The following is a 25,560-nucleotide window of genomic DNA, read 5'->3' on the forward strand; positions in this document are numbered from 1 at the left end:
TCCTTGAAAATGTTGTTTCAAACGTCCTCTTCTCCCACCCCGAGGGCTGAAGTAAGAACACGTTTCTAGATGTTGATTGACACTACCTCTCGCCCCCAGCTTAAATAGTTGATGTCTCAAAGGTTGATGGAGAAGATGTTTATTTTATTCTCTGTTCTGTTCTTACAACATCATCATGCCACCATTTATACCCATGGTACATTCCAGTCTCAAATGAATGTTTTGTGCATTTTTTGATCTTTTCCACTCTTTGCCCTGTCTTAAATAGTGTGTCATCCAGACAAGGATGACTGACTTCTGTGGATGAAAACTTACAGAATGACTAAGTCTTCTTAATACTCTGCAGACTGGAAGAAGGATATTGTAATCATGACTGGCATGAACAATAGAGTGACTGATTAGTGTCTTTTCTAATAAATGTTACCAAAAGGCAACAGAAGCAAGGCCATATCAAATGAAACTAGTAAGCATTATTTTCAAAACAGAGAAAAGGAAGTGGTTCTTCACAAAGTTTGTAGCTTAGGTGTGGAACTTTTTACTGCAGGGTAACGTAGATGTGAAGTTAATGTGGTATTATGGAATACCTTAAGCGCATTTTAGTCTGCTTTATGGCAGCTCAAGGCAATATATTGCAGTCTTTGAATCCAAACACCATGTATTTATGATGAGAATTTTATGCCTGTGTAGTTTTCTGACTGGTTTGTTAGGCTCGATGGCTGTTGTGAGGGACCTTTCTGGGAGGTTGGCTCTGGAATCAGGGCTGTTCTTTGTAGGTAACATCTCAAAGTTCACATTTTTTGGGGAAATTGCCAGACCAACCAAAGAAATGTGGGTTTGTGGAAAGTGGGAATAGTTAATGTGCAAATTCCATTACATATAGCCCCTCAGCTCCTCAAAAATTCAGTTGTTATTGTGTACATTTATGGATTGAAAGGATTTGCAGCAAAAAAGTTCTGTTGGCCATGATTAGGTTATGTGAATAGGGGGTGCTGGTGATGCTTTTCCCTTTCTTGTCAGTCCTCTGCCTCTAATATCTGTCCTCAAAAGTTGCCCTAAAATCAACAGGAATGGGGAAGCAATTTGGAAATTGATTTCCTGCAGTGGTGAGTTAGGTGGCCTTTGCTGTGCAGTGTTTGTTGTCACTTGGTTTCAAAGTTTTCAGGGCAGTGTTGTTCTCCAGAATTAGCTGGTAATGCTTTCAGGTTTATAAAATAGCCTTTTGCTTTGTATTGGAAAGGATACAGACCCTCGTGAGCCTATTTCTGCATTCCTCATGATCACCATCTGTTAAGTGGAGAAAAGTAGATATTTCAAACACTGTTTTACTACAAAATTCAAGTTGTTTTCTTATAGTCCACTGATTTCCTTTGTAGCTTTGAACTAACTTGATTTCAGATGTATTGATGTGGTTCAGTACTGATGCTTGGGAGTAGAAGCTTCTTCCTTCTGGTAGGGCTTATGTAGTACTCATTTTCATCTTCTCAACTTGTAATATTTGTGTGGTGACAAGCGTTCATAAAGTAGTTACATTTTGTTATTGGGTTATCTGTGAATCATACTGGAAAATAATTAGCAGAAACAGGCTACTCTTTGTTTTAAGGAGGGCTTATCACCTGGGCACCTTATTAAGGATCAGGTTGAATTCTCTAACCCTTTACAGACTGAAGGGCCCTTCTGAAAAACAGGGACAATGCTTGGGTGAGTGATCTCACTGATAGGTAAGACTGGCGGGCTCTGTGCTGGGAATTAGGACAGACATGTTTTAATGTTTAACACTGTTGAGATTGACAGCTGGAAAGAGGCTTGCATAGCACGTTATAAAAAGCAAACACAGGGAGGAAAGAGTGGGAACATTAAGTGAATTCTCCTTCGCTGAGCTGTTTTTTGAAGTAGTTGTTGAGAGGTGGATCACATCAAACCTCTTACTGCCAAAAATTGTGCAAAGACCATTTCTGCTGTTTCAGCCCTTAACACTAAGCAGGTTTTTCTTTGAGTATTGACTTACTGTCTCTTACTGACTTATCAAAACAATAAGAGACTGGGAAAGACCTATTTTGTGAGACAGTATTAATGCATTTCTTGTAATTGGTATTGCTTTATCATGGGTTCTTCAAAACCCACCAGAACCAAGGGGGGGAAGGGGGGGGAGGATGATGAGGGCACAGCAGAAACAGCAAAGCTCTTGGTCATTGTCTTCAGTGCTCCTTTGTGTTCCTTTGGAATTTTTTGGTTAGTTCTGCTGTGCCTGCAGTAGGGACATGCTTACACTAGTAATTGTTCTTGTGACTAATAAGGCTGTGGTGATGCAAGTGGATTTTATAAGCTATCTGGGCACTCGTGGTATGTGCTCAGGCTGCCTGCCTGCTCTGCAGCCCAGATATACTTCTCATGCAGCCCAAATACTTCTCCATTTCCTGTATTGCTGTAATACGTTACATACGGTGTTAAATTTAATATCGAACTGCCTCTGTGTGACTGCGGTCAGGTCTTCTGTTCACCATGTAGATAGACTAAAAATGCTGATGTTTTAGGGATGTTTTACTACATGACTTTCATGGCTCTCCATGCAAGTCTGATACACAATAATTTATAGGAACCATTAGGATTTTCCATAGCAGAAGGCAACCCAGAGAGACTGAAGACTAATTATAACTAGTATATGTTACATATGTGGTATTTTGGCAGATGTGGAAGCTATTCAGTTGAATATTAAAATGAGGGGGAAAATACTCATCCCGGGTTTCTGGATATATGGATTGTGACTATTGTTCTATTCAAGATACTTGGAAATTGTTTACTTGGGTTGTTACTTTGTGGGAGTGGGGTCTATCTAATACACAGAGGAGGCATTTTAGTATTTTTTGTTGTGTGATTTTTTTGGTAGGACCTAGAAACATCATCAAGATTATGATTCATAAGCAAGGTGTGCCCTAAATATTTTGTCAAATAAGTAGTTCTGTGATCAGGCACATTTGCCTTGTGTTATTATTTTTTTTTTTCTTTTTTACATCCTCACAGTTCTCTCCTCTTCTTTTGGATCTTTCTTACTCACAGTAAAAAAAAAAAAAAAAAAAATCCACCATACACAGCACCAACCTAGACTGATTTATAGCTGTGTCTGTCTTTGGGCCAGGTAGCATGGATAGCTTGAGTTCATGCTGTAGTCCTTTGCTCAGCAAGTGCAGGAAATTGTCTTTTTCCTCTACCTAGCTGTTGATTTTCATGAAGCTCCTGGGATCCAAGTGTATCAGAGAACATTACTTTTCAGTTAAGTTAAACTGAATCTGGTGGTGAACAGATTCATTTAGAGGGATGGAGATGAAAGGAAGAGTGGGAAGAGGTGGTTGGACAAAATGAATCATACATGTGATGTTTGCTTGGGAAACCAGGCTAAAAAAGGTCTTTGCCAGAGAGCTGCTAGTCTAAGTATAAGACAAAACAGAGCAGGCAGACTTGTGCCGTGGATTCATAGCCTGTGATTTGTTTAGACCTCTTGCATAACACTCTCAAAAATAGGTTTTGTAAACCTCTGTAATTGTACTGTATTTTTTCTTAGCCCCTACTATGTGGCTGGCAATATGTTACAGTTGATGCATGGTGGTTTGGTATTCCCGTGTCTGAAACGACGGTCAGTCGATGTGCTTGAGAAATGACAGAAAATGAAATATCTTTATATGTAGCTTGCTCTCCCTACCTGTTGCCACTATGAACGGACAAAGGTTTGTTTGCTCGAAGGGGGGGTGGGGAGGAACTGTGTGTAGGTTGGCCTGAGAAAGATAAATTAACGTACAGAAAAGCTTGCATCAAACCCAGTGTCTGAAGAAGAGTAGCAGTTTGCTTTCCAGTTCAGATCTGTCTAGGTCTGCTATAAGGCTGGTAACTTGGAACTTACTAACAAAATATTTGCAATTTATTGTGAATGTTGGAGCATCTCAGGAGAAGCTGTTAGTTGCCAAAAACTACGTCCTTGTCTTGCTGATGGAGCCTTACAGTCTCTGAGGAGAAGACTACTGAAGCTGAAATTGTACTACTGTCAAAGCAGGTTCTAAGGAAGCCAACGGTATATGCCTGCCCATCAGGACACTCGATGGGCTTGGTGTAAATGAAATATTCGGGATTTATATGTAGTGAATATGCAGTTTATAGGGTGAATGTTAGGTATCAGGAGCACTTTACTGTCTCCAGAAGTTTTCGGTGTTCAGTGTTAACATAGAATATATTCTACAATTACAAATGTTTTGAAACAGTACTTGCAATCATTCCTTTGTGTCTTCCAGATCCATTTGTTTGTATAGTTAATATTTACAAGTCTTATACTGCCGTATTTATTACATTTATTTCTTAGGTGGTAAAGGCTTGCTTTTTTTGTTTTTATTTTTCTCTCTCACACACATGCACTAAACTCAGCAATACCCAAGAAATTAGAGAAACTATCAATAAGTAGAAGTAAGTAGTAAAGGCATCTACAGGAGTCTTATCTTTGGAAGTATCTGTAAGTATTGTGACTAGCATTTGAAAGCTGCAAGTTTTTCATTTTAATAAATGGTATCATAGCATCCTTTTTTAAGGTGTAGGCCTGTGTGTTAGTCCGTCAATACTTGGTTGACTGAAGTTTAGAACCAGTAGTAGGTGCCACAGAAAATAAATTTGTTGCTCAGCAAGTGATGGTCACCATATTACAAGCCAGTCCTATGATTTAGATGATTCAAAGACAAAAATATCCATAGGACTAAAAGTTGAAGGTAAAAACAACAAAAAATAATGGTCTTAAAAATAGTAAGTGATTGAACTTAAGCAGATAAAAAAGAAATTTGATTGGGAATTGACAGTTTGTGTTAGGGCAACAGGAGAATACCAAAAGACAAGGAACTTGGCATATTCTGTGAAAAAATGCAGCATTTCAGTGTCATATAAACGGATCTATTGAGTTAAATTGAAAGAATGTAAACTCTTCAAAGTAAAGCAGTCAGATTAGAAAACAAAGGTTAGAGCTGTTTGTGTAATTTGGACCTTGCCTTCCTCCTGTATGCTTAGTAGGAGTTAATTAAAGTTAATAAAGTTAATTAGTTATACCTGAAAAGGAGAATTATAAACCAATGTATGCTTATATTAAATTCAGGCATCCGATTGAAAGGAATCAAAACTAACCATCGAGTATTTTGACTAAATATATAAGATATTCACGGATATAGCTTCTTGCTGTAAGCTTCTGTTCATAGGAGAGGATTGTTTGTCCCTCACATATACAGTTAAATAATATAAGCTACATAATAAAAGCTAATACTGGGCTTACATACTGTTTCTTGTCGGTGCCCCTAGACCATCACACCTAAAACAAAGTACCTGCTTGGCTTCGCAGTACGTTCTTAGTTACTTTATACTTGGTTATAAAGGAGAATGGAATTGCTAACCTTTTAATTAGCCTGTAATAGTAGATCTTAACATGGTGGAGAACATCTTAAATGAAAGAGGACAGATCAGATTTTTAGGAAGTAAAGAACAACAAATGAATTTTGTTACAAACATCAAGCAGAAGCTTTAATGGTTCTCAGATAGCCCTATTAGTGTTTATAGGAGATATCCCTTGATGATAAGTGTAGTCTTTCCGTTGCTTCTTACAGTCGCAAGCATGCTTGTGGAGCTCAGGGAAATAAAGCTTTGACTTGAAAGTTTTGTATTGCCTAGGTGCAAGTATTGTTGTAATTTTAGTTGTTGATTACCAAAGCTATCTATTTAGGGAGTGTCAGTTCTTAGAATTCCTTTGTTAGTGTTGGCTGTAGGCAAGATGAGAGTTGTACAAATACTCATTTGCTGGCTGTCCTGCTCAGTTCAATAAAGGTCAACACGTTTTTTTGGGTACACAGATTCTTCTCCAGATCTGAAACAAACATGTCAAACTGGAAGGTTGGATGTTAAATAGCAGTAGTTCTGAATTTAGTTAGGTATGCCTTGTAGAGATATCTGAGAGGTAAAATGGCTTCCCTGGAGCAGGAGTTATGGTGTTTATGGGGAAAAGTGGTGTATATGGTGGGAGAAAAATGACAGGTGTTTTTTTCATGTTTCACAACCTAAGAGGCTATTAAGGGGAAGGAGAATCTATAACGTGCCATAAAACTAACTGTCAAATGTGTGATTCCAGATATCCAGAGGAGCAGGCCCCACATGGGCAGAACTTTGTCACGAGGTTGTTTCAGAAAGTGTCTTGTGGGCTGCCTTGGGCATGAGGACTGGGAAGCCAGAGGTAATGATTAGTCTGCAAGATATTCTACTGTGCAATCATTGATTAGGTGGCCAAAGTGCAAGAATTCAGTGCACTGAATAAGGCATTAGAGCGCCATGTTTAGGATCCAGTGAATGACCGTTCTTTTAAGATATTTGCTGTGTTTGTAGATACACTTGAACGTTTCTACATTTATTGCTCAGGGATGCACTTGATATGTTGGGTAAAGGGAGAACCATGGGAATTTTTAAGAGGGAGGGGTCTGGGAATACTAGTTTCAAGGTTGGATCTTCCTTAATGTTTTAAGGAGAAAGTCCTGCTTTGGTCTCTTTGTGTATAATCAGTTCTGAGATAGAATTTTTCCAATGTCAAAAGTAGATATCCTTTTTTTTTTATTTTAATGATACAGAATTACTGCTTCTCTGAAAAGAACGCAGCTACACTGGCAGTTTTTTTTTTTTAAATCAGTTAATTAGAAAAACTTTCAATTAGCTATAACAAAATTAGAAAAATATTGTGTTTTTAGTAGAGATGTTTTGCATTCTACAATTACCTTAAAGGAGGCTATAACGAGGTGGGAATCGGTCTCTTTTCCCAAGCACCAAATGATAAGACGAGGAAATGGCCTGAAGTTGTGCCATGAAAGGTTTAGCTTGGATGTTAGGAAAAAATGCTTCACTGAAAGGGTTGTGAGGCATTGGAACAGGCTGTCCAGGGAAGTGGTTGACTCACCATACCTTTTTTGCTTACAGGGGAAAAAACTTAAGTAGCTGTGCTTCCTTGTTTAAAAAAATCATTTGAAAAAATATTTTTTTTTGGTCTGTATTTCCATTCGAATTTGGAGGATATGCTCTCATACAGGAAAAATTAATACTTATGACACTGTGGTGATTTTACCTAACCATCTGTATTCTTATTTGTACTTAAAGTAAATTGAATTAAAGGTGCTAGTAACATTTAGGCTTTTTGCATATCTACTTCCTTTGTCCTTGCCTAGTGCATTTATACAGCTAGATTTCAAGTTTTCTTATGTCGATTTGGGGGACTCAAGAAGCCTTTTGATTTGACAGTACTTATTCCTGGTGTAGTCTTTATTCGTGCTTATTTGTCATTCCCCTATCCATCCAGTTCTGTATTGTTTCTGGAACAGAAGCATCATTAGCAAGAGCATAAATCAGTGTTTATTAACGCATGATCACTAAGCAAAATACATTGTGATTGCATATAACTTGTTTTAAATGGCAATTACATTTATTTTGTATTCAATCTTGTCTCTTGTACTGGCTGAAACTGCAGTCAGCTGAGTGAGTTCTTAAGTTCTTTGCCACAGTTTTATATAAATATCTGATCTAAACGTCTGAAATTAAAACTGGAAAAGTTGCTGTAGTCCAAATTGGCATACGAAGAAAACTTCGGCTTTATGGATGGTTTCTGAGTTCCTGGCTATGTCAGCATGTGTGTTTTTTTTATTTTTAAGTGGACTGACGTCATAAGAATGTGTGTGTGTGCATGTGCTCATGTGACTGGCTTCGTGACCCACTTTATTACATTTTTGTCAGTATGGTCAGACAGCTTATACTAGGGTAGGGTGTGTTTCAGAGAAACACCCCAACATCCCTGAAGTTTTCATAAATGGGACATCAGAACGTATATTAGAACAATTGCAAAAAATTGTAACGTGATCTTCCTCACTCAGAGCTTCTTTGAATATTTCCTTGGTACTTCCCTGATTTATTAATTTATAAATACGTCTTCGCTGCTCCAATGATACTTTTTATCTCTCAGTTTTAGAAGAAAGACCATCGTTTGTTTTAGTATAGCAGAATAGAAAGTGTCAGCCAGGTGCAATCATTACCAAATGGGCAGTGTCATTAAAAACATAAGTGCTAAAGTTCCATGAGTCCATTATCTACTAGAGACTAAAAATAGATTAATGCAATATCCACTAGAGTAGTTGTCATCTTTTTTTTTTTTTTCGATGCTTTAATAGCATTTTGGGATTTAGAGAAAGTGTTTCCCAGAATTGCAAATCTAAAATACTGTTATTAATTAGACTGTCTTCTATGAAACTGTTGATTCACATGAAGCAGGAAGCGAGCCTTCAATTAAAAAAAATTAAAGGATATATCATACATTCCATGGTTTAGGTGGAGTCTTACTTTGTCTTAGTTGATCTGTAATTACACAAATTTGTATATAAAACTAAATTAACACAAATTTTAATGTATCTACTACAGGGGTTTATAGATAGATTGTATTCTTTGAGTTAACGTAGTGGTTATGTATGATGAGGATGGTTCAGAAAAGTTTTTTGACAACTGTGAACTTTATGTGGCTCTCAAGACTCTGTTAATTCATTTTTAGGACTCAGGAATTATGAGGGGGGCTTTGTGTGTCAGTGAAGCAGCTCTGAAAGTAAAGCTTTGTATCTCTTAGAGTGATGAAATTTAGCCCAGGCATTTGGATAAAAAGATGTAGCAAGTTTATATTCAGGGATGTGTTATGGCTGTAGCCCGTGTTAGAATTAATCCAGCGATGTTCAGCAGGATTATAAGTGCATGGATAGTGACCCTTTACATTGCTGTATTTAATCCTCTTTTTAAGATTATACAGAGATAACATCAAAGATTTTACGCCTTAATCAATATATTTAGTAGCCAAACTGGGCATTTATTTTGAGTAGCAAAAAAAAAAAAAAAAAGGGGGTGTGGGGGGTGGATTTGGGGGCTGCATACCACAGAGTGGTAAATGGTGCCTATAGGACATAGGGTTCCTTGTGCACTAGTAGTCAGGGTTTGTGCGACTGGCAATATATATATTTATATATTACTTTTTTTTAAAGCATCTTTCTGTGCTTCCTCAGTAGCTGTTTTTCTTTCTCATGTAGACTTTCTTGAAAATAAGATCAAGAAAGTACTGGTGTTTTGCTTTTGACGTCTCTGGTTGTGAAAACTCAGTCCTCCAGATGAGTATCATCACTTTAATGACTTGCTGTAACTGCCGTCCCCTCCCCTCCTTCATCAAGATCAGACAACTTGTTTAGTTTAAGTTTTGGTTATTCTGTGCCATGCAGATGTAGAGTTTTCTGGCTTACAAATATGGGATCCTCCCATTCCTTGAAACTTTGATTTATTTTTTTTCAGTATTTCTTTGAATAATTTCTAGTTGCATGACTTTTTTTTTTAAATCAGCTTATGATTTTTTATTTATTCTAATGAGGTAAAAGAGTGATGGTGTAATCCCATCCTACAGCAAATCTGTCAGTCCCTCTGCTATGTGACTTCTTTACTGTCCCTGCTTAGTTTCACACAGCCTGTGTTTATGCTTGCTCTCTGTCTGGTGCAGCACTGCCTGTGCTCTCAGAAGCCTGAGGTTTTTTGCAAGCAGTATTTTATTTCAGTAGCCGTTACATTTGTTTCCTATGTGTTCCCATGTATTTCTAGATTATTATCAAATTTACTTTGTCTTAATTCTTGTTAGACTACTCTTTCTTTGTGTTTATGCTCCCAGTAATGCTGCTCTTTGTGTCCTGTCCTTTTCTAGTATACGGCAATCTGCCACCAGCACCTTACACAATGTCACTAATACTATTTTTGTCACTACTGGAAACACTTAGATGATAAATTGCGTTTTATCTATTTATTATTTTTATTTCTGTGGCTGCATCATAGTAGTAATTTGCCTGTTAGAGGAAATTTCCTGAGGGGATAAGCTTTGCTTTGTACTTCTCTTCTTTGACTGTGCAGCAGCATTTGTCCTCTATCCAGAACAGCCTTCAGAGAGTAATAGGTGTTTCTATTTCAGCTCTCTAGATAAGATCCTTCATCTTGTACAACGTAACTTGGCTGGCTTTTCTTCCTGAAGGCTTTGTTTACCTGGAAGAAAGACCTGTCCAACTGTGAGTGTTGCTCAATGTGCATCAGGCAATTAAGTTTGTTTTTTGTTTCTTTGTTGTTTTGGACCTTGAATGAAAATCACAAACATGATGTGAGCAAGCTCTCTCTTCCAGGAGAACCAACCCAGATCAGGGCTGATTTGACAATAACCTGTTAGCCCTGTTCAAAAATGTAGTAGCTGATTTGGATGGTTACTGATTGAAATAACTGATAACTGTCTGAAGCATTAAGTCATTTTTGATATATTCCTAAAAAAGAAGTTACTAGAAAAACAATTGATAAATTTTCTTAATTTGACTTAGAAAACTTAATGATTTTTCCCCCTATCAATACTGTATCAGTTCTTAATTCCTAATTAGGCAAGGATGGGGACGTCTGCAGCTTTGGAATCGTTAAACCATGAAGTGACCAGAAGTACTTGATTCAACTAGTTTGCTCAAAAGCCATTTTGAATAGAAAGTATGATATAAGATTTTCTTCATGTATTGTTGATACAAAAAGTGATGTCTATTTAAAAAAATGCTTTTTTTGGCAGCTGCATATATTTTAATTTATTTTTCTCAATAGTATTTGACATGCATGCTAATGCAGTATTTTATTTACAGCGTTCTAAAAATTTAGAACTGTAATCATTGCTGTGCACGTGTACCTAGGTGTACCATATTGTTAAGAATTTAATATAGGCCTTTATTATAAAAGGATGTTGATTTTTACAGGGGCAGCAGAAGCAAAACATCGGGGCACTGATGGTAGGGACATAGTTATGTACTAGTCACAGAAACGTGCAGTCCCGCAGCCAAAGCCAAGCCTAACTCCGTTTCATGTCCTTGATAAGTTGGTAGCTTCCTGGCATTGTAATACTTTTTTTCCTGGCCGTTGTCATCATTTTTTCCCCTGAAGGGGAAAGGTACAAAGTTAAGTGTAGTGAATTTTCACTTCAGTGTTATCAGGACATTGGTAAACATGTACGCCAAATTCAGTTCATAGCTTAGGAGCAGGCAGGGCCAGAAATTCAGGTTAGGGCTAGCTGTATGTCTTGTAGATAAATCAGCACCTGAAACCTGAAGCCTGAGTAGGTTAGGCAATGAGCTGTCTGCCCTGTCTTCCTGGGGACTTTGACACGGTTTTTGTTTTTATTTATTTATTTATCTTGATTTGTGCACACTAAGAGTACAGTTAAAAGGCAACAAAACCAAAATAAAACAACACAAAACAAAACCTCAAACATTTTAGACCTATGCAAGTTGAATCATAGAACTACAGAATGGTTTGGGTTGGAAGGGACCTTCAAGATCATCCAGCTCCAACCCCCTGCCATGGGCAGGGACACCTCCCACCAGACCAGATTGCTCAAATCCCCATCCAACCTGGCCTTGAACACCTCCAGGGATGGGGCAGGAGGACAGTGGGGGGGGGAGGGGAACACTATAAAAGTGATTGTAATTTGTCAGTTACAAAAATATGCCTAAACTATTTTTTTTCAGGTATGATTAGAACCAGTGTGCAGATCGTGGTTTCTTGTGAAGAGTTTGACTTTAGTTGCTGCAGAATTGATTGCGTGTATTGCTTGGTTAATGCCTTCCATATCAGTGGTCTTTAAAGGGAGGCTTCCAAGATGATCCATTTAGGTGTGGGAAGAAAATCCTAGGTCTTGCATTTTATCTGAAATGATAGGAATACAATGCCAGGGAGATAGCAGGAATCATAGGTCCCATTGACTAGGGTGAAAGGCTGGAGCGTAGAAGGTGTACCTTTGGTAGAAGAGGATCAGGTCAAAGAATACTTAAGCAAGCTGGACATTGATAAATCCGTGGGCCTTGATGGGATCCACTCACAAATGCTGAGGGAGCAAGCAGATGTGATTGTGAGGCCACTCTGTATAATCTTTGCTCAGTTGTGGCAACTGGGATAATGTCCAAAGACTGTTGGAAAGCAAATGTTGCTCCTATGTTCAGGAAAGGCAAGGAGGATGCAGGGAACTACAGGCCGGTCAGCCTCACCTTGATCCCTGGGAAGGTGGTGGAACAGCTAATGCTGGAAACTATTTCCAGGCACAGGAAGGAGAAGAAAATCATCAGGAGTAGTCAGCATGGATTCACCACAGGCTAGTCATATTTGACCAGTGTGATAACTTCTTGTGATGAAACAGCTGGCCAGGTACAGGTCAGGGGAGGGCAGTGGATGATGTCTTTCCAGACTTCATTAAGGCCTTTGATACTGTCCCCCATAAGATCCTCACAGGCAAGCTGCTGAAGTATGGGCTGAATGAGCAGACAGTGAGGTCTACCAGGTCTAGTCCTGTTTCATGTCATCATTAATGGCCTGAATAATGGGGAAGAGTGCACACTCAGTAAGTCCAAGGATGACAGACATCCAAGAGTCATGTTGCTATCCAGAGGGGGACATCGACAGGCTGGAGAAATGGGCTGATGGAAACCTCATGCAGTTCAGCAAGGAAAAATCCTGCACCTGGGGAGGAACAACCCCAGGCACCAGTACATGCGGGGGGCCACCCAGCTGGAAAGCAACTTGACAGAAAAGGACCTGGGGGTCCTGGTGGACACCAAGTTGAACATGAGGCAGCAATGTGCACTTCCTGCTAAGAAAGCTAAAGCTATTATGGGCTGCATCAGGCTAAGTGTTCTACTCAGTGTTGGTGAGGCCACACCTGGAGTACTGGGTCCAGTTCTGGGCCTCCAGTGCGCAAGAGACATGGACATAGTCAGAGGAGTCCAGTGAAGGATCATGAAGAGAATGAAGGTCAACTCCTTCAGGAGTGATGAAGGCTGCCCAGAAGGACTGGAGTCTCCCTCCTTGGAGACCCTCAAAAGCCAACTAGACATGGTCCTGGGCAACTGGCTGTGGTTGTCCCTGCTTGAGTAGGAGTTTGACCAGATGCCCTCCAGAGGTCCCTTCCAACCTCACCCATTCTGTGATTCTGAGGGGAGGTGGAATTAAACTTTAGTAATACTTAACGTGGTCTTGCATCACCTATGGTGTCGAGAGGGGACAAGGGGGTATCGTGCAGTGTGGGGTGTGTGGGGGGTGGGTGTTCCATAGTGGCACCTTTCATGGATTGAAAGTAATACTAATAATGCAAGCATGAGTGAACAAGAGCATGGTAGAGCTAATGCTTCTCCTACCCTAGGTATGAACTCTTTGTCAGTTGTATTATGAGGTAAAAAACAGTGACGGTTTAATCAAATCTGACAAGAAGTGGGCCAAAAAAAAAACACCCCACTAAATTATCAAGAAGAGTATTTGAAATAGAGATAGGTGTTCATCATCTTTAAGCGTCTGAAACGTGAAGTCATACCTCTCCATTTTTTTTCTGCATTGTTTAAAGTCATGTGGTTCGCAATCCAGTACTCTACAAGATTCCACTGCATCTAATGATAAATCTTCAGGGAAACCCCTTCTGAGATTCCTTACTTAATAGCAAAAGAAAAAAAAAAAGCCACATATACTGGGCAAACACTTGTTCTTCCTGATGTGGTAAAAATGTCTGACATAATACATGGAAGACAACATGGCAACTAAAATGCATTTCTTTGTTAGCAATTACTGTTAGAAAACACATAGAAAATAGTACTGAAGATCTGAAGAAAGAAGTACTAGAACAAATTACACTGTGTGAGATTTGCTATACAGTTGGATGTAAATATAGATGTTTCTAACATCCCTCAGTTTATGGTATTTGCTAGATTCTGTTTTGATAAGGAAATACACAAGGAACTAAGCCACTAAAGGAAAGATGTACCAGAGAAGAGATACTTGTACCAGTAAATGACTTATAAAAACATTTTTTATGGAAAACTGTAACCACTGATGGAGTGCCTGGTTTGACTGAAGTTTAAAAACAAAACAAAAAAAACAACAAATGGGGTTAGGGAATTACCAGGTAAGGTTAGAGATAGCACCAGATGTGAAATTGACTCACTGCATCATTACAGGCTATTACAGAAAGGAAGTTGGAGCCAGAAGTGCACGAAGTGCTGCAGGATGTTATTGATGTGGTTAATGATATGGAAGCAAGACCTTTTAGTAGCAGTATCTTTACAATACTTTGCTGATTATCTCATGGCAACGTGCTCAGAAGAGCTGTCAAACAACGATGAATTATGTATTTTTCTTTCACAAAACAACAAGTGTTGTATATTTGCTGACCTTCTGTTATGACAAGTGGCTGTCAGTAGTACACTACCCAGCAGATATTTTACAAACAATGACACCAACAAAAAGACAATGTGTCCCTTCCACCCATTAAAAGAGATGCTTTGATGTTGAGAAAGTAACTGCTTTTTTGAAAGAAATCTGTGCCATGGAGCATTTTGAAAGTGAATGTTTGGAAATGTTTCCATCTTTATATTGCTTTTGTTGCCAGAAAAGATGTATTTATTTAGATGTGCCACCTGTATCACATCTGTGTCACCCCTCATATTTGTACATTTAAACTTGGAAACAGTTTCCTAACCTGATGAATAGGTTCAGTGGGTTATGAACCCATTTGTTAAAAATACAAAAATGCAACACCTTTCATTGATTTGCAAAAACAACTGATTATCATTGGGGAAGACGGAAACTTACCAGCGACATCTGACAAAAAATGTGTGTATAGTTAGTGGGTGGGAGTGAAAAATGACTTACCATGATTTAGTAAGCGCAGCCAATAATGTACTTCCATTTGGATCTCTGTGTTTCTCTGAGTTACCTTTTCCAGCTATGACAGATATTAAAACCAAGCATTGAAATAAACCAAATGTATAGCATACTTTATTTCTAGCTTTGTTTCACATGTAGTAATTTGAGAGGAAGGGATTGATGCCGCGTGCGTGTGCTTCAAGTGTTGGGATGCGATGCGCCAGTATGTTAGTTGCTGAATGGTAAGATGGAGTGGTCCCTGCAAAGTACTTGCTGCCTTGATGGAGAAGGAAAGAGATTGGTGTGTGGACAGCAGTGATTGAGAAAACTGGTTGCAAGACCTAGAACAGAATTTAAATGTTCTTTGTCTAAATCACTTGTGCTGATGCTACGGCAGCTTCATTTTCAAGCATGTAAGCATTTCAGACATGTTCACTTGAAGTTGTGGGTGCTTAGCTCATCTGAAATCAGACCATGGGCATACTTTCTAGAGATAGATAGGAACATTGATGTCACAGCTGATTTTTTATTTTTTTTTGTCTTAAGCAAGAAACTGTGTAAATGTATTCTGACCTGTGTAAACATATGTATTACTGAAGTGCCTCGGCACGCTCAAAGGTGTAAGGTGTGACAAATTTGCAGAGTAAATTTCTTTTAACTGGTGTTATGAAATACTGAATTGTCATACAGAAGTAACATCTGGTAACTTGCTGATTAGTTAAATACTTTATTTTATAGTTGTAACTGACATGCAGAGAAGAGTACTTTGAAATAAACATCTGTGTGCTTTTTCTTTTAGGCTAAAGCCTAAGCCTCTGACATGGCCACAGCCTCACCAAGATCTGATACAAGTAACAACCATAATGGCAGGTTACAGATGCAAGTAACAGGCAAGTAGTGATATTTGTCATGGTGTTTTTTTCCAGTGAAACATATATATTCTGAAAAAATAAATACATTTGAAAACAGTGTGAAAAATAGATCAGTGTAGTCAATATTTTAATTAACTTGAAGGTTATGATTAAGAGTATGTCTATAACATGCGTAGATGAATTGCAGCTAGGTAGAAATGGTGGAAGGAGTTCGGTGAGAGTTTTATGATCTTTTCAAATGAGAAAAAAATAACTTGCAATACAACAGTAGGGACAAATGTAAGGAATTGTGCTTGAGAACAAGTAGCTAATGGCACAAAATCTGTAGAGGGGAACATACATTACTGGAATCTTACAAAAAAGACGGACAGTTGTAATGAACTGCAGTGAAAATGGGTGCAATGTTGCATCTTGTGACTGTTTACTTTTTTCCTCTTGATGTGCTTGTTCTCACAGTTTGAGATAGATTTTAGTCATCCCAGCATCTACTGGAAGGGAAGCTGGAGAGGCCGCATAGGTGAATGTATTTTGCTATTCTTGGGTAAGAACTGGTCAGGAATGTGATAATTGGCATCAGTCTTAGCTGTTCTTTTTATGGGATGGCAAAGCAGAAAAAATACCTATTGTAGTCCAAAGATAAACAGGATGAATCTAGGCTAACAAGTTTGACAACTGCTGTATTGCTGTCATAATTACCTAAATGTAAAAATGTTATCGGTAAGTAGTTAGGTATTACTCATAAATATATACACACATACATTTATATGTATATATATGTATGCATATATATATATGTTATTTTGTCATTGATACATAACCTGAACTTTTCAAGGGTTCCTGAGAAATCTGGGAACCCTGAAGTAAGAAAGAATGCACGACCAAGAATACGTCGAGTCTTTCTTGACTAAAACTTGGAAAACATCAGGAGGATACCACGTCTTAAAAAATACCGTATCTGAAGAAAGATGTAGCACGCTGGGTAGTAGAAAGTGGACCAGGTTATCTGAGGAAAAAAATACATTGTTGTCCCCAGAATGGATATTTAATGAAATGAGAGGAACCTTCTGTGGGAAAATTGATTAACCTTGTGTAGGGGTCAGGTAACTTGATAACATGACAAATTGTCAGAATCAAGTATAAGTAATAGCGTAGATGGGGCCACCTGGATCGAGTGTATAAATAACTGTAACAAACTGAGTTACATAAATGACCTGTAACTTCAGAACTGGGTATGCAGAAATGATCATTCTGATACCCTGTACTGTACTGCTAATTATATAAGTAGTTCTGTATTTTCCTGGCACTGGAGCTTCTCTGACTTCGAGATCTGGTTCAAGGATTGAAGTGGACAGAAATCCGTACAATTTTTAAGATTAGTTTTCTGAAAGTTTGGTTCTCTAACCAGCCTTCATTGCAAGATCAGAGGAATGCCAGTGGCAGTACAAAAAAAGAGGTGGGTGGCAGAAGAGTGTTGACTGCGGTTTTTGTTCAGATTAGTTTTGCTGTTGCAGAATCTAGATTTATATTTCAAGAACTGTAGTTGAAAAGCACTTACATAAAGGAAGCAAGTAGTTTATACTCATTTTGTAGGCAGGGAAATTCATATGGAGTGGTTTTGGTTTAGATAGTTACAAGCTTGTTACCAACAAATTGTACCATCATTATTTTTTCAAATGGTCTTGGTGAGTTATCCTGTTTTGTCAGTTCTTTTTGAAGTCTTTCTGCTAATATTTTTTTATTTATTCCTATTTTTTTTAAGAAGTCCTTACCAAAAAATGGTACTATTCTCTGTTCTTGTCAGGGGACTGAAAACTTAATGACTTAAAGCATAATCAAAGAAAAGGGGGAAAACTAAAAGGAAGCTTGTATGTTATGACAGAATAGCTTTAAGAACTGTTGCAGTTGCTTTTAAAAAGTAAAATATGGAGGAAAAAACAAATGTGGAAGAAGTAGGGGTTTTTGAAGCTGAAAAAGGTATCAATTTCAGATGAAAAAATATGGCCCATGTGTGGAATCATGTTTCTAATCTTTTACATTTAATCTTTCATTGGTATTAATGCTGCAGCTCCATTTTATGACACATGAATTAGACTGGAATTTTCAGATGTAAAGGAGTTAAGTGTACACCTTTCAATTGAAATTAAGTAAAAATTTGTGGTTAATGCCTTTAGGGTCTTGGACAGTTGCATCCCACTGACTTTTAATTAGCTAATGCATACTTTCCAGAATACTGTAATCCAGAAATATATTACAAACCTTTTTTGTCTTCCTTTCAGACAGTTTAGTTAACTCCCACTTATTTTTGGAATAGCAAGTACCAGGCAGAAAAGTAACAGGGAAGGATTAGTTCCAAGTAGCTGAAAGTATTCAGCTTCGCTTTAGGTTGAAAGTGAAGGGAAGGAGGATCACATTGAAGTATAGGAGGAATAAGAAAAAGCATAGCCAGCAGGTAGTACAGCTGTGAGTCCACTGATGTCTTCTGAAGAATGTGCCTGAAGTAGAATTTAAAATATTGGCAGCTAGGCTGCTGTTGGTTTTTATAGTAACATTGTCAGCTGGGTGAGGAAGTGAAAGAACAGATTTATATTCAGGAGCACCGAGGACCTCACTAGTTATTTGGAGATAAAAAATAGCTTCTTTGGTCATTTGCTGTTTCTAATTGTTGAAGATTTAGCTGAAGCCTTAAGTTTATCTGCAAAGCCCTTTAAATAGCAAGTTAAATTTGAGAGTTATTTTCTTAATTTTAGCAAAAAGACGTGTTAAAATAGAGGTTAACTGGACAGGTGGAATAGGCAAAGAGATGAAGTGCTGCATACTGGCTTTGCAGTGAAACATATAGCGGTGAAAAATTTATAACAATGAAATTTTGAAATAGGTTTAAATTGCATGTACCTTCCTAAGTACATAAAATTTAAAATACTAAAGATTCTATTGAGAAACAACAGCAACAAAACCAAAAAAAATTTGTCTGATAATCTTTCAGATATATCATACTTAGCTATTTTTCAGTTAGAAAATAGAGGAGTTGGAAGAGGAAGAACTGTGAGAAGATAAACAAAAGAAACCACATGATTTTCAGTTTTCTCTAAAATAATTGTTGTGCTGTCTCTCTTAACTATGCTATCAGTACATGGGTACAGGAATATGTCAAGCTTGGTGTCAACTACCTGACAAAGTAGTTTTTGAAATGAAAAGCTACCATTTTAGCATTGACCTCTTTATGTTCAGCAGAAGTAGAAAAGGTGAGGAATAACATTGCTCTGCCATGTTCTGTGCATTGTGTAGGTGGTACTTTTTCTAGTTTTCAGCAAGTGTGCTGTTTTAGATAAAGCAATACATTTTATTAGTTTCTAGTGCCAAACTGAAACGGAAAAAGAATTGGTTTGGAACAACTTTCTACACGGAATTAACTGCAGATGGAGAAATCAAGAAAACGGCAAAATCAAGTAGTTCTTCAAATCCAAAGTGGGATGAACAGCTGACAGTGTAAGTAGATTTTTTTGATTATTTAATACTATTTATTAGCCAGACCCTGCAGGCAAATATTTACTAGGCTTGGCTGCCTACATAATTTTCTCTGGCTGTTGATAACTACATGCAGACATAAGATGCTGTTTGTCTTAAATGAAAAGTCTTTCTCAGTGCTTATGATGTCCCAAGCACATTTTTATTTTGTTTTGTTTTGAGGAGAGTGTTCTTGTATACAGTTACTGTCCACAGTATACCCTTAATATTTGTTTGTACTGTGGACCTTTCAAGTTTAAGATTCGTCTCTAGAAGATCTTACTGTCATTCTCAACATTAAAACACAAAAATTCTCAGCTGGATAAATAGTGGTTATAAGGAAAGTCACTTTTTGTTTTAAATTTCCTAATGAAAGGGGTACACACACAAAAACAGTTTACTGTAAAATGGCCATGTAACTTATCCTTACGTTTGAGCAGTTTAACGTGGTTATGGTTTATTTGCTTACTGTACTACAGGTGCAGATATACCTGACTATGACCCTATGAAGAATTGGCAAATCTTGCGCAATGTAGTTGGCTAGAATGCACTATTATGCAACCAGGATTGTACTACTACAGATTTGAGTGTGGAAACAACACAGCTACTTTCAAGAGGCATTGAACATGGGCTGGTACGCCTTAGAGCATCTGACCTGCCTTTGTGCAATAGTAGCCAGCTTTGTTAGTTAGGGGAACCCGATTTGGTTCTGGAGAATGGGGAGAGGTACAGTGTAACTAATTCTGGGGGAACCATTTACTTGGGAACACTAGTTGTTGCCTGCAGACCTGGGCTGAACCAGGCGGGTATTCCTCTGTCACATTTCTTGATGTTCCAGGTTTAGTAGTTTATTAGCCTTTTGTAGTACAGCAAAACTGAATAGCATAGTCTTGGGCCTAACATTGATTTCCAGGAGTTATTACTAGCACAAGTACAGAGCTATCGATATTCACAGAGACCAGAGTTGCTGTTGAGGAGGCAGGTTTAATTTGACAGGATTTGGTGAGCTGATAGAAATGAAGTAATTTGATGTATACAGTACAGCCAAACAAACTCATTCCATCATCAGTATTATTTAGGATCTGATTCTTATATGTCAGGTATTCTGGTCACCTTTTCTTCCATCTGTCAGAAAGGTATTGTTGTTTCAGTTGCCCAATCCATTTGGGAATAAGTAAACTCTCCAACTTAACAAGTTCCCGTGACCTGTATGGGGCATGCATGAGCACCAGCAGTGTATTCTGTGTGTAATCCCCACACCCCTTTTCTTTTTTAAAGCTGGTATTTTAGTAAGTCTTCCATTAGAAGGCAGCCTATTCAAAATATAAAAACATACTTCCTCATGGATTTCTGCAAAAATGATCCATGTTGTCCAACATGTTCAAGTGACTAAAGTTAGCTCTGTTGATGCGGCCTGGGGATTGTTTTTAGCATTATTTTTAGCAATACTGATATAACTTCATGTTTCTAGTTCTGACGGATATGTGACCTTGGACTTGCAGTACAATGTTTCTGCTCCATTTTTCACAGCTAAAAGCACTCTTGCTGTAATAGACCTTATCTTGCAAAACTTACTCTCTAGGACCTAGCATTGTTTTCCTTCCTGAGCAGCGGGGAGATACTGCCAAGGCTTATTGTAGCATTACTGTAGTTGGGACCTTTATCTTTCTGCTTTCCTCCAGTTTTTACTTTAGCTTTATCACTTGATTTTTTCCCCTCTGATTTTTGTGAGCATGCATTGTGACTTTATATATATTTGTGGATTCATAAGCAATGTTTTATCAACATTTTCATGGCAAGTTGACAGCTATGGAATGTATTCCTCCTGCTTGCAAGTAGCTGATTGGTTGTATTTTCATTTTTAATAATTGGTATTTTTCTTTCTAGTGACAGACAAATTAAATATACTTACTACTTTTTTATTCACATTAAATAATGTGAGTTTTTAGTTAGAATTCTGCAATAGTGAGGAATAAGGAAAATATGTCTTTCATAAACCAAGTAAGATATGTTGTTATATAACTGAGATTTGAGCTTAGTGTAGGTTATTCTGATACTCCCCAAATTCCTTATGCTATTATAGTAATGCTCTTTAATTGATCTTAAGGATAAATATTACAGTGTTTACAGTGCTTAGTTAAAAATTTCCCCTAATGGTACAAAAACCACTTTCAGTCAATTAGTATCAAGAAATAACAACAAATATGAGAAATTGAATTAAGATCAAATACTCCTAATAACACGAATGAATTCTTTAAAATCTGTATATATTTTTTAAAAAATGTATTTTATATGCAGGAATGTGACTCCACAGACTACGCTGGAATTTAGAGTGTGGAGCCATCACACTTTAAAAGCAGATGCTTTATTAGGAAGAGCCACTGTAGACTTGAGACAAGCTTTGGAAATACACAATAGAAAATGTAAGTTATCCTGAAGGATATTTTAAGTAGAATTATTATTACTAATCTATATATCAAAACTGGCAATCAGACTACTAACTATACATGTAATTACAACTGATTTTCAGTTGATGTCTTTCCTTGTCTCTTCTGGACATGTCTAACTGTGCTATAGAAAGCAATTTAGATGTAACAATGGGATATAATAATTTTGAAACATACACCAGAGTACAAGTTACTACAAACTAAGTAAACACAGTAGTGATTAATTGAAATGTTTTGTGGCAAACTAATACCTAATTTGCTAGAAGATCTGTTTTAGACTTGTTTTTTAAAACAAACAAAAAGATCTAAAGTTTTTGAAAAGCCATCATTGTTCATGTTTTCCTTCTTTGGAATTGTTAATAGAAGGGCTGCATATTTTTCTCTCATAATTTAGCTGCCCAGAGAGCAGTAGAAACCATTGATGAAAGAAACAATTGAGAAACTACTTTTTAGTATATCAGTGATTGTTGTGTTCTATGTAACTTTTAACTTTTGTTGTCTTTAATAGAATTAAAACAGGTCTTCTTTATCTAATTCGTTTTTAAATTTTTTTCATTAATGCAAGAAGATGGTGAATCCACACTTTAAATTCCGCTCCAGAGTGGCAGTAGAATTCCAGCTAAACCAATTTCTAACCTTTCTCACAAATCAGATACGCAAATCTGAGAGCTCTGTTTAGGGAGGTGGAGGAAAGGAGATCCCACCCAATCCCCTCCCCCCTGCTTCATTTTTCTGATTCTTAGAGAAAAATGAAACAGAATGCAAAATCAAGTGGAGTTTCTTCAGCAGTATGAAAAAGATTTCTGCCTAGGATTTCATAGTTAAGCAGAAAAGTTGCATGTTTTTAATCTTTTTTTTTTTAAAGTGATTTCTAAAATGACATTATAGTGAAATAAAATACTATTTAAATATTCATTCTGACATTACATGACCATATTTTTAAATACAGAATAAAATAGTGGCACAATATAATTGTGCCTTCCGTACATCTAATGCATGATGTTTTATGCTTTAACTGCGTTAGAAGAAACTGGATTGTAATAGTAACAGCAAACAAAATAGTTAATATTTTGTTGCTGTAGATACAGGGATTGTAGGATCCGATAACCTGGCAAATTCTTTCAGGAAATGGTTGACTGAGTTAGCTGTACATTGCACTAAAAGTAATTTATGTGCAGCTCTTCTGATTTTGATGTGTCAACAGTTTGACACGCTGGATTATCAAGTAATTCAGTGATAGAATAATCTGATCAGTATCCTTCAGTGGTTCAGTTATTTGTACCTAATGTAAAATGCAGTACTTGAAAGGCGCTTTACTGAAGAAAATGTAAAGAGGATGTCTTCTAAATGCAGAAACGTTAGGATTAGTGCTATTAATTTCTCCTGCTAGGCACTGTTAGTAGTGAATTGCTGCCCACACCCCTCCCAACTGTCTTGCAAGCTCAGTTGGAGTACAGTGAGCTGTTGGTCTGTTTTTGGAAGTTAACCTTTTAAAACAACAGAAGGTAAACCAATCACCCTTTGCAGAGATGACAGTTATGAATATGTATCCTAACAGCTCTGTGGTAGGCTAGTTTCTTCTCCCTTTTCTTTTGCTACCATTTTCTAAAATGCAGATCTCAGAATCAATAATTCTGTAGTAATTTGGCAGCTTTGTGCTTGCTCCAGTGAAATCCATTTGTAACATAGCAGTGGGTGTTCGCTAGTAACAGTTGCCCCACTACATACAGTTGAATCTGTTTTTTAAAATAACAGATGTCAGTATTGACCTTAGCAAAGTCTTGGGGATATCTGATAATAGCTGATGCTAGCATTCCCTGTTTTCATGTTTATTGTTCATTTATGATGTTTATTAAGAACTTAAAAAAAAATAAATAAGGAAATGCTAGTTTAATGCATAGAAGTGCAAGTTGCATAGGAAGTTTTGACTTCAGCTTGGAATGCTGTCATATTGAGGGAAATATGCTGATACATCTTGAAAAAAATAATCCTTTAATCTGAGACCACAAATACTAAAAGGCTGTAACCATTTTAACCTGATTAATGTGAACTCATAGCTTACTGTTTGCATTTCTGACGTGTAGTTTTAAATGCTGTACTAGGATCAGTTGATTTAGGGAGAATTATGCAACATCCACAGCATGTTTTACCTCTGGTTATGTATGTCTGTCTACATGTGTGTGCATTGCTTACCAGTTATATTGAATTTTTTTATTGCACCATGTACATTTTTTTTTTTTAATATCTCGAAACAAAAAGTTTGCTTTGTGGAAAATAGCTTCTCATTTAATTTTTGATTGCTTGAGGTATCCTCTCTTACTGTTTAATCCTTGGAGTTGGAGTCTGTGAAAATGCTCTTAAGAACTTACTAAAATATATATATATATATTTAAATAGGAAAGACTGTATGGAGTCTTTGTATTTATTCTTTCCTCAAAGTGATGTTCTTTTCAGTTGTCTCTTAGAATTACTTTTGGAAGGTGATACAAGAAATGAACATAAGCTCTGGTTGTAGGATAAAGTTCCCTGTGACTTGTAACATGTAGTATTTGGATGTGTAGTTCAGAAGTTGTTTGACTTTAAGCCTTCCTGTGTTATGTAAGTAGTGCATGATTTCAGAAGGGTTTAGTGGAAAAAGAAAACCTGGGAAATCATTTACAATAAAGTGCTGAAAATATATGGATCCTATAGTATACCTAGAATATGTTATGTAAATGGACAATTTATTTCTGTAATATACTGTGCTTTTACCCACAGCTGGTGTAGATTTACACAGTTTCATAGTGATTTCTATGGTGATTCAAATCATCTGAACATCTCATGTTACATTTTGTACAACTAAATATATTTTTTTGTTGACAATCTTTTTTTAACTTTGCTTAGAATTTAATCTTTCCTTTATCCCTTCTCTCCTTCTCTTCTCCTACCCACCCCAACTCCGTTTCTAGTGGAGAAGGTGAAAGAACAGTTGAAACTGTCTTTGGAAAACAAGAGTGGCATGGTGCAAACAGGTGAACTGACAGTTGTGCTAGATGGTTTGGTTGTTGAACAAGAATCTCTTACAAATATCAGTTCACCAGCAACCAGTAAGTTAAAACAATTCAATTGGATTGTAAAATTTTGATTAATATTTCAAACAGATGTAGTGGAATATTTCTATTGATTTTTGTTTGTTTACTGTTCAGTAGAAGTTCAGCAAAATGGCGAAGCTGTGCATGAAAACAGAGATGCTTCAGCAAGAAGTACAATAAGGTTGGAATTTATTTTTGTATTTTAGATTGTATGTGACATATATCAGCAAATTTATCAGTTAACATTTTTTTGTGTGAACGGGAGTGATTTTCACTGTCAAGCCCTTAATTATTTTACCACAGGTTTTAGAAATACGGTTTGTATAATAATTACATAATTTAGTTTGACAGAAATTAAATTTGCAACTCTGTCCTTCCTCTCCTGTTAGAGCCAGTAGTTTATGATTGCCTCTTGAAAGTGTAGCCCTCTGAAAATAATTTCTAGTTAGTTGAAATTTTATGAAATCCTGGGAGCAGTGGCTCAGTGTGATTTTGTGTACTTATTGCATTCATTTTTTTTTGCTGTTTAAGAGACATTTCTGTTCATGTGTACCAACTTGTTGCAATGGACCATTTGAACGGAAGGAAGAAGAAAAAAAGCGTAAATGACTTCCTCTTTACCCGGTTCCTTTTTTAAGGTTGTTATCAGGAAGTTGTTGAACAGACTTGTATTGCATTTAGGAAGCAGTATTCAGAACACTAAGGCAAAGACTTTGCCTGCTTCAACCTGAAGTGGCAAGAAGAAGACTTTGGGATCAATTTAGAGCTTCATTCTTGGTGCCTCCATCTTTATGCCAGCTGATGGACTGCCTGCAGAGAAGTAAGAGTAGATTGTTTGACCTCTCACCATTAGTGAGTCAAGTAGGTCAATATTCACATCAAATTAACAGTACTGACCTGCCAGTTACC

The 25,560-nt window shown here is 37.1% G+C and overlaps 1 protein-coding gene across 4 annotated transcripts in view; it reads left to right on the forward strand.

Annotated features, from left to right (window-relative positions):
* WWP1 (WW domain containing E3 ubiquitin protein ligase 1) overlaps window positions 1-25,560 on the forward strand; it is a 60,542-nt gene that overhangs the window by 7,013 nt on the left and 27,969 nt on the right. Inside the window, exons 2-7 of one of the 4 annotated variants that reach the window (XM_040546276.1) lie at window positions 6,140-6,241; window positions 15,557-15,647; window positions 18,977-19,115; window positions 21,432-21,556; window positions 24,529-24,666; window positions 24,766-24,832. In XM_040546276.1, the coding sequence (XP_040402210.1) occupies window positions 15,578-15,647; window positions 18,977-19,115; window positions 21,432-21,556; window positions 24,529-24,666; window positions 24,766-24,832 (539 nt within the window). In that variant the 5' untranslated portion in view covers window positions 6,140-6,241; window positions 15,557-15,577. Of the gene's footprint in view, window positions 1-6,139; window positions 6,242-15,556; window positions 15,648-18,975; window positions 19,116-21,431; window positions 21,557-24,528; window positions 24,667-24,765; window positions 24,833-25,560 lie in introns of those variants that run through there. The other 3 variants (XM_040546277.1, XM_040546275.1, XM_040546278.1) reach the window with 3 other exon arrangements.

The sequence above is a fragment of the Cygnus olor genome, chromosome 2 (genome assembly GCF_009769625.2).
Source record: "Cygnus olor isolate bCygOlo1 chromosome 2, bCygOlo1.pri.v2, whole genome shotgun sequence".
Taxonomy (NCBI): domain Eukaryota; kingdom Metazoa; phylum Chordata; class Aves; order Anseriformes; family Anatidae; genus Cygnus; species Cygnus olor.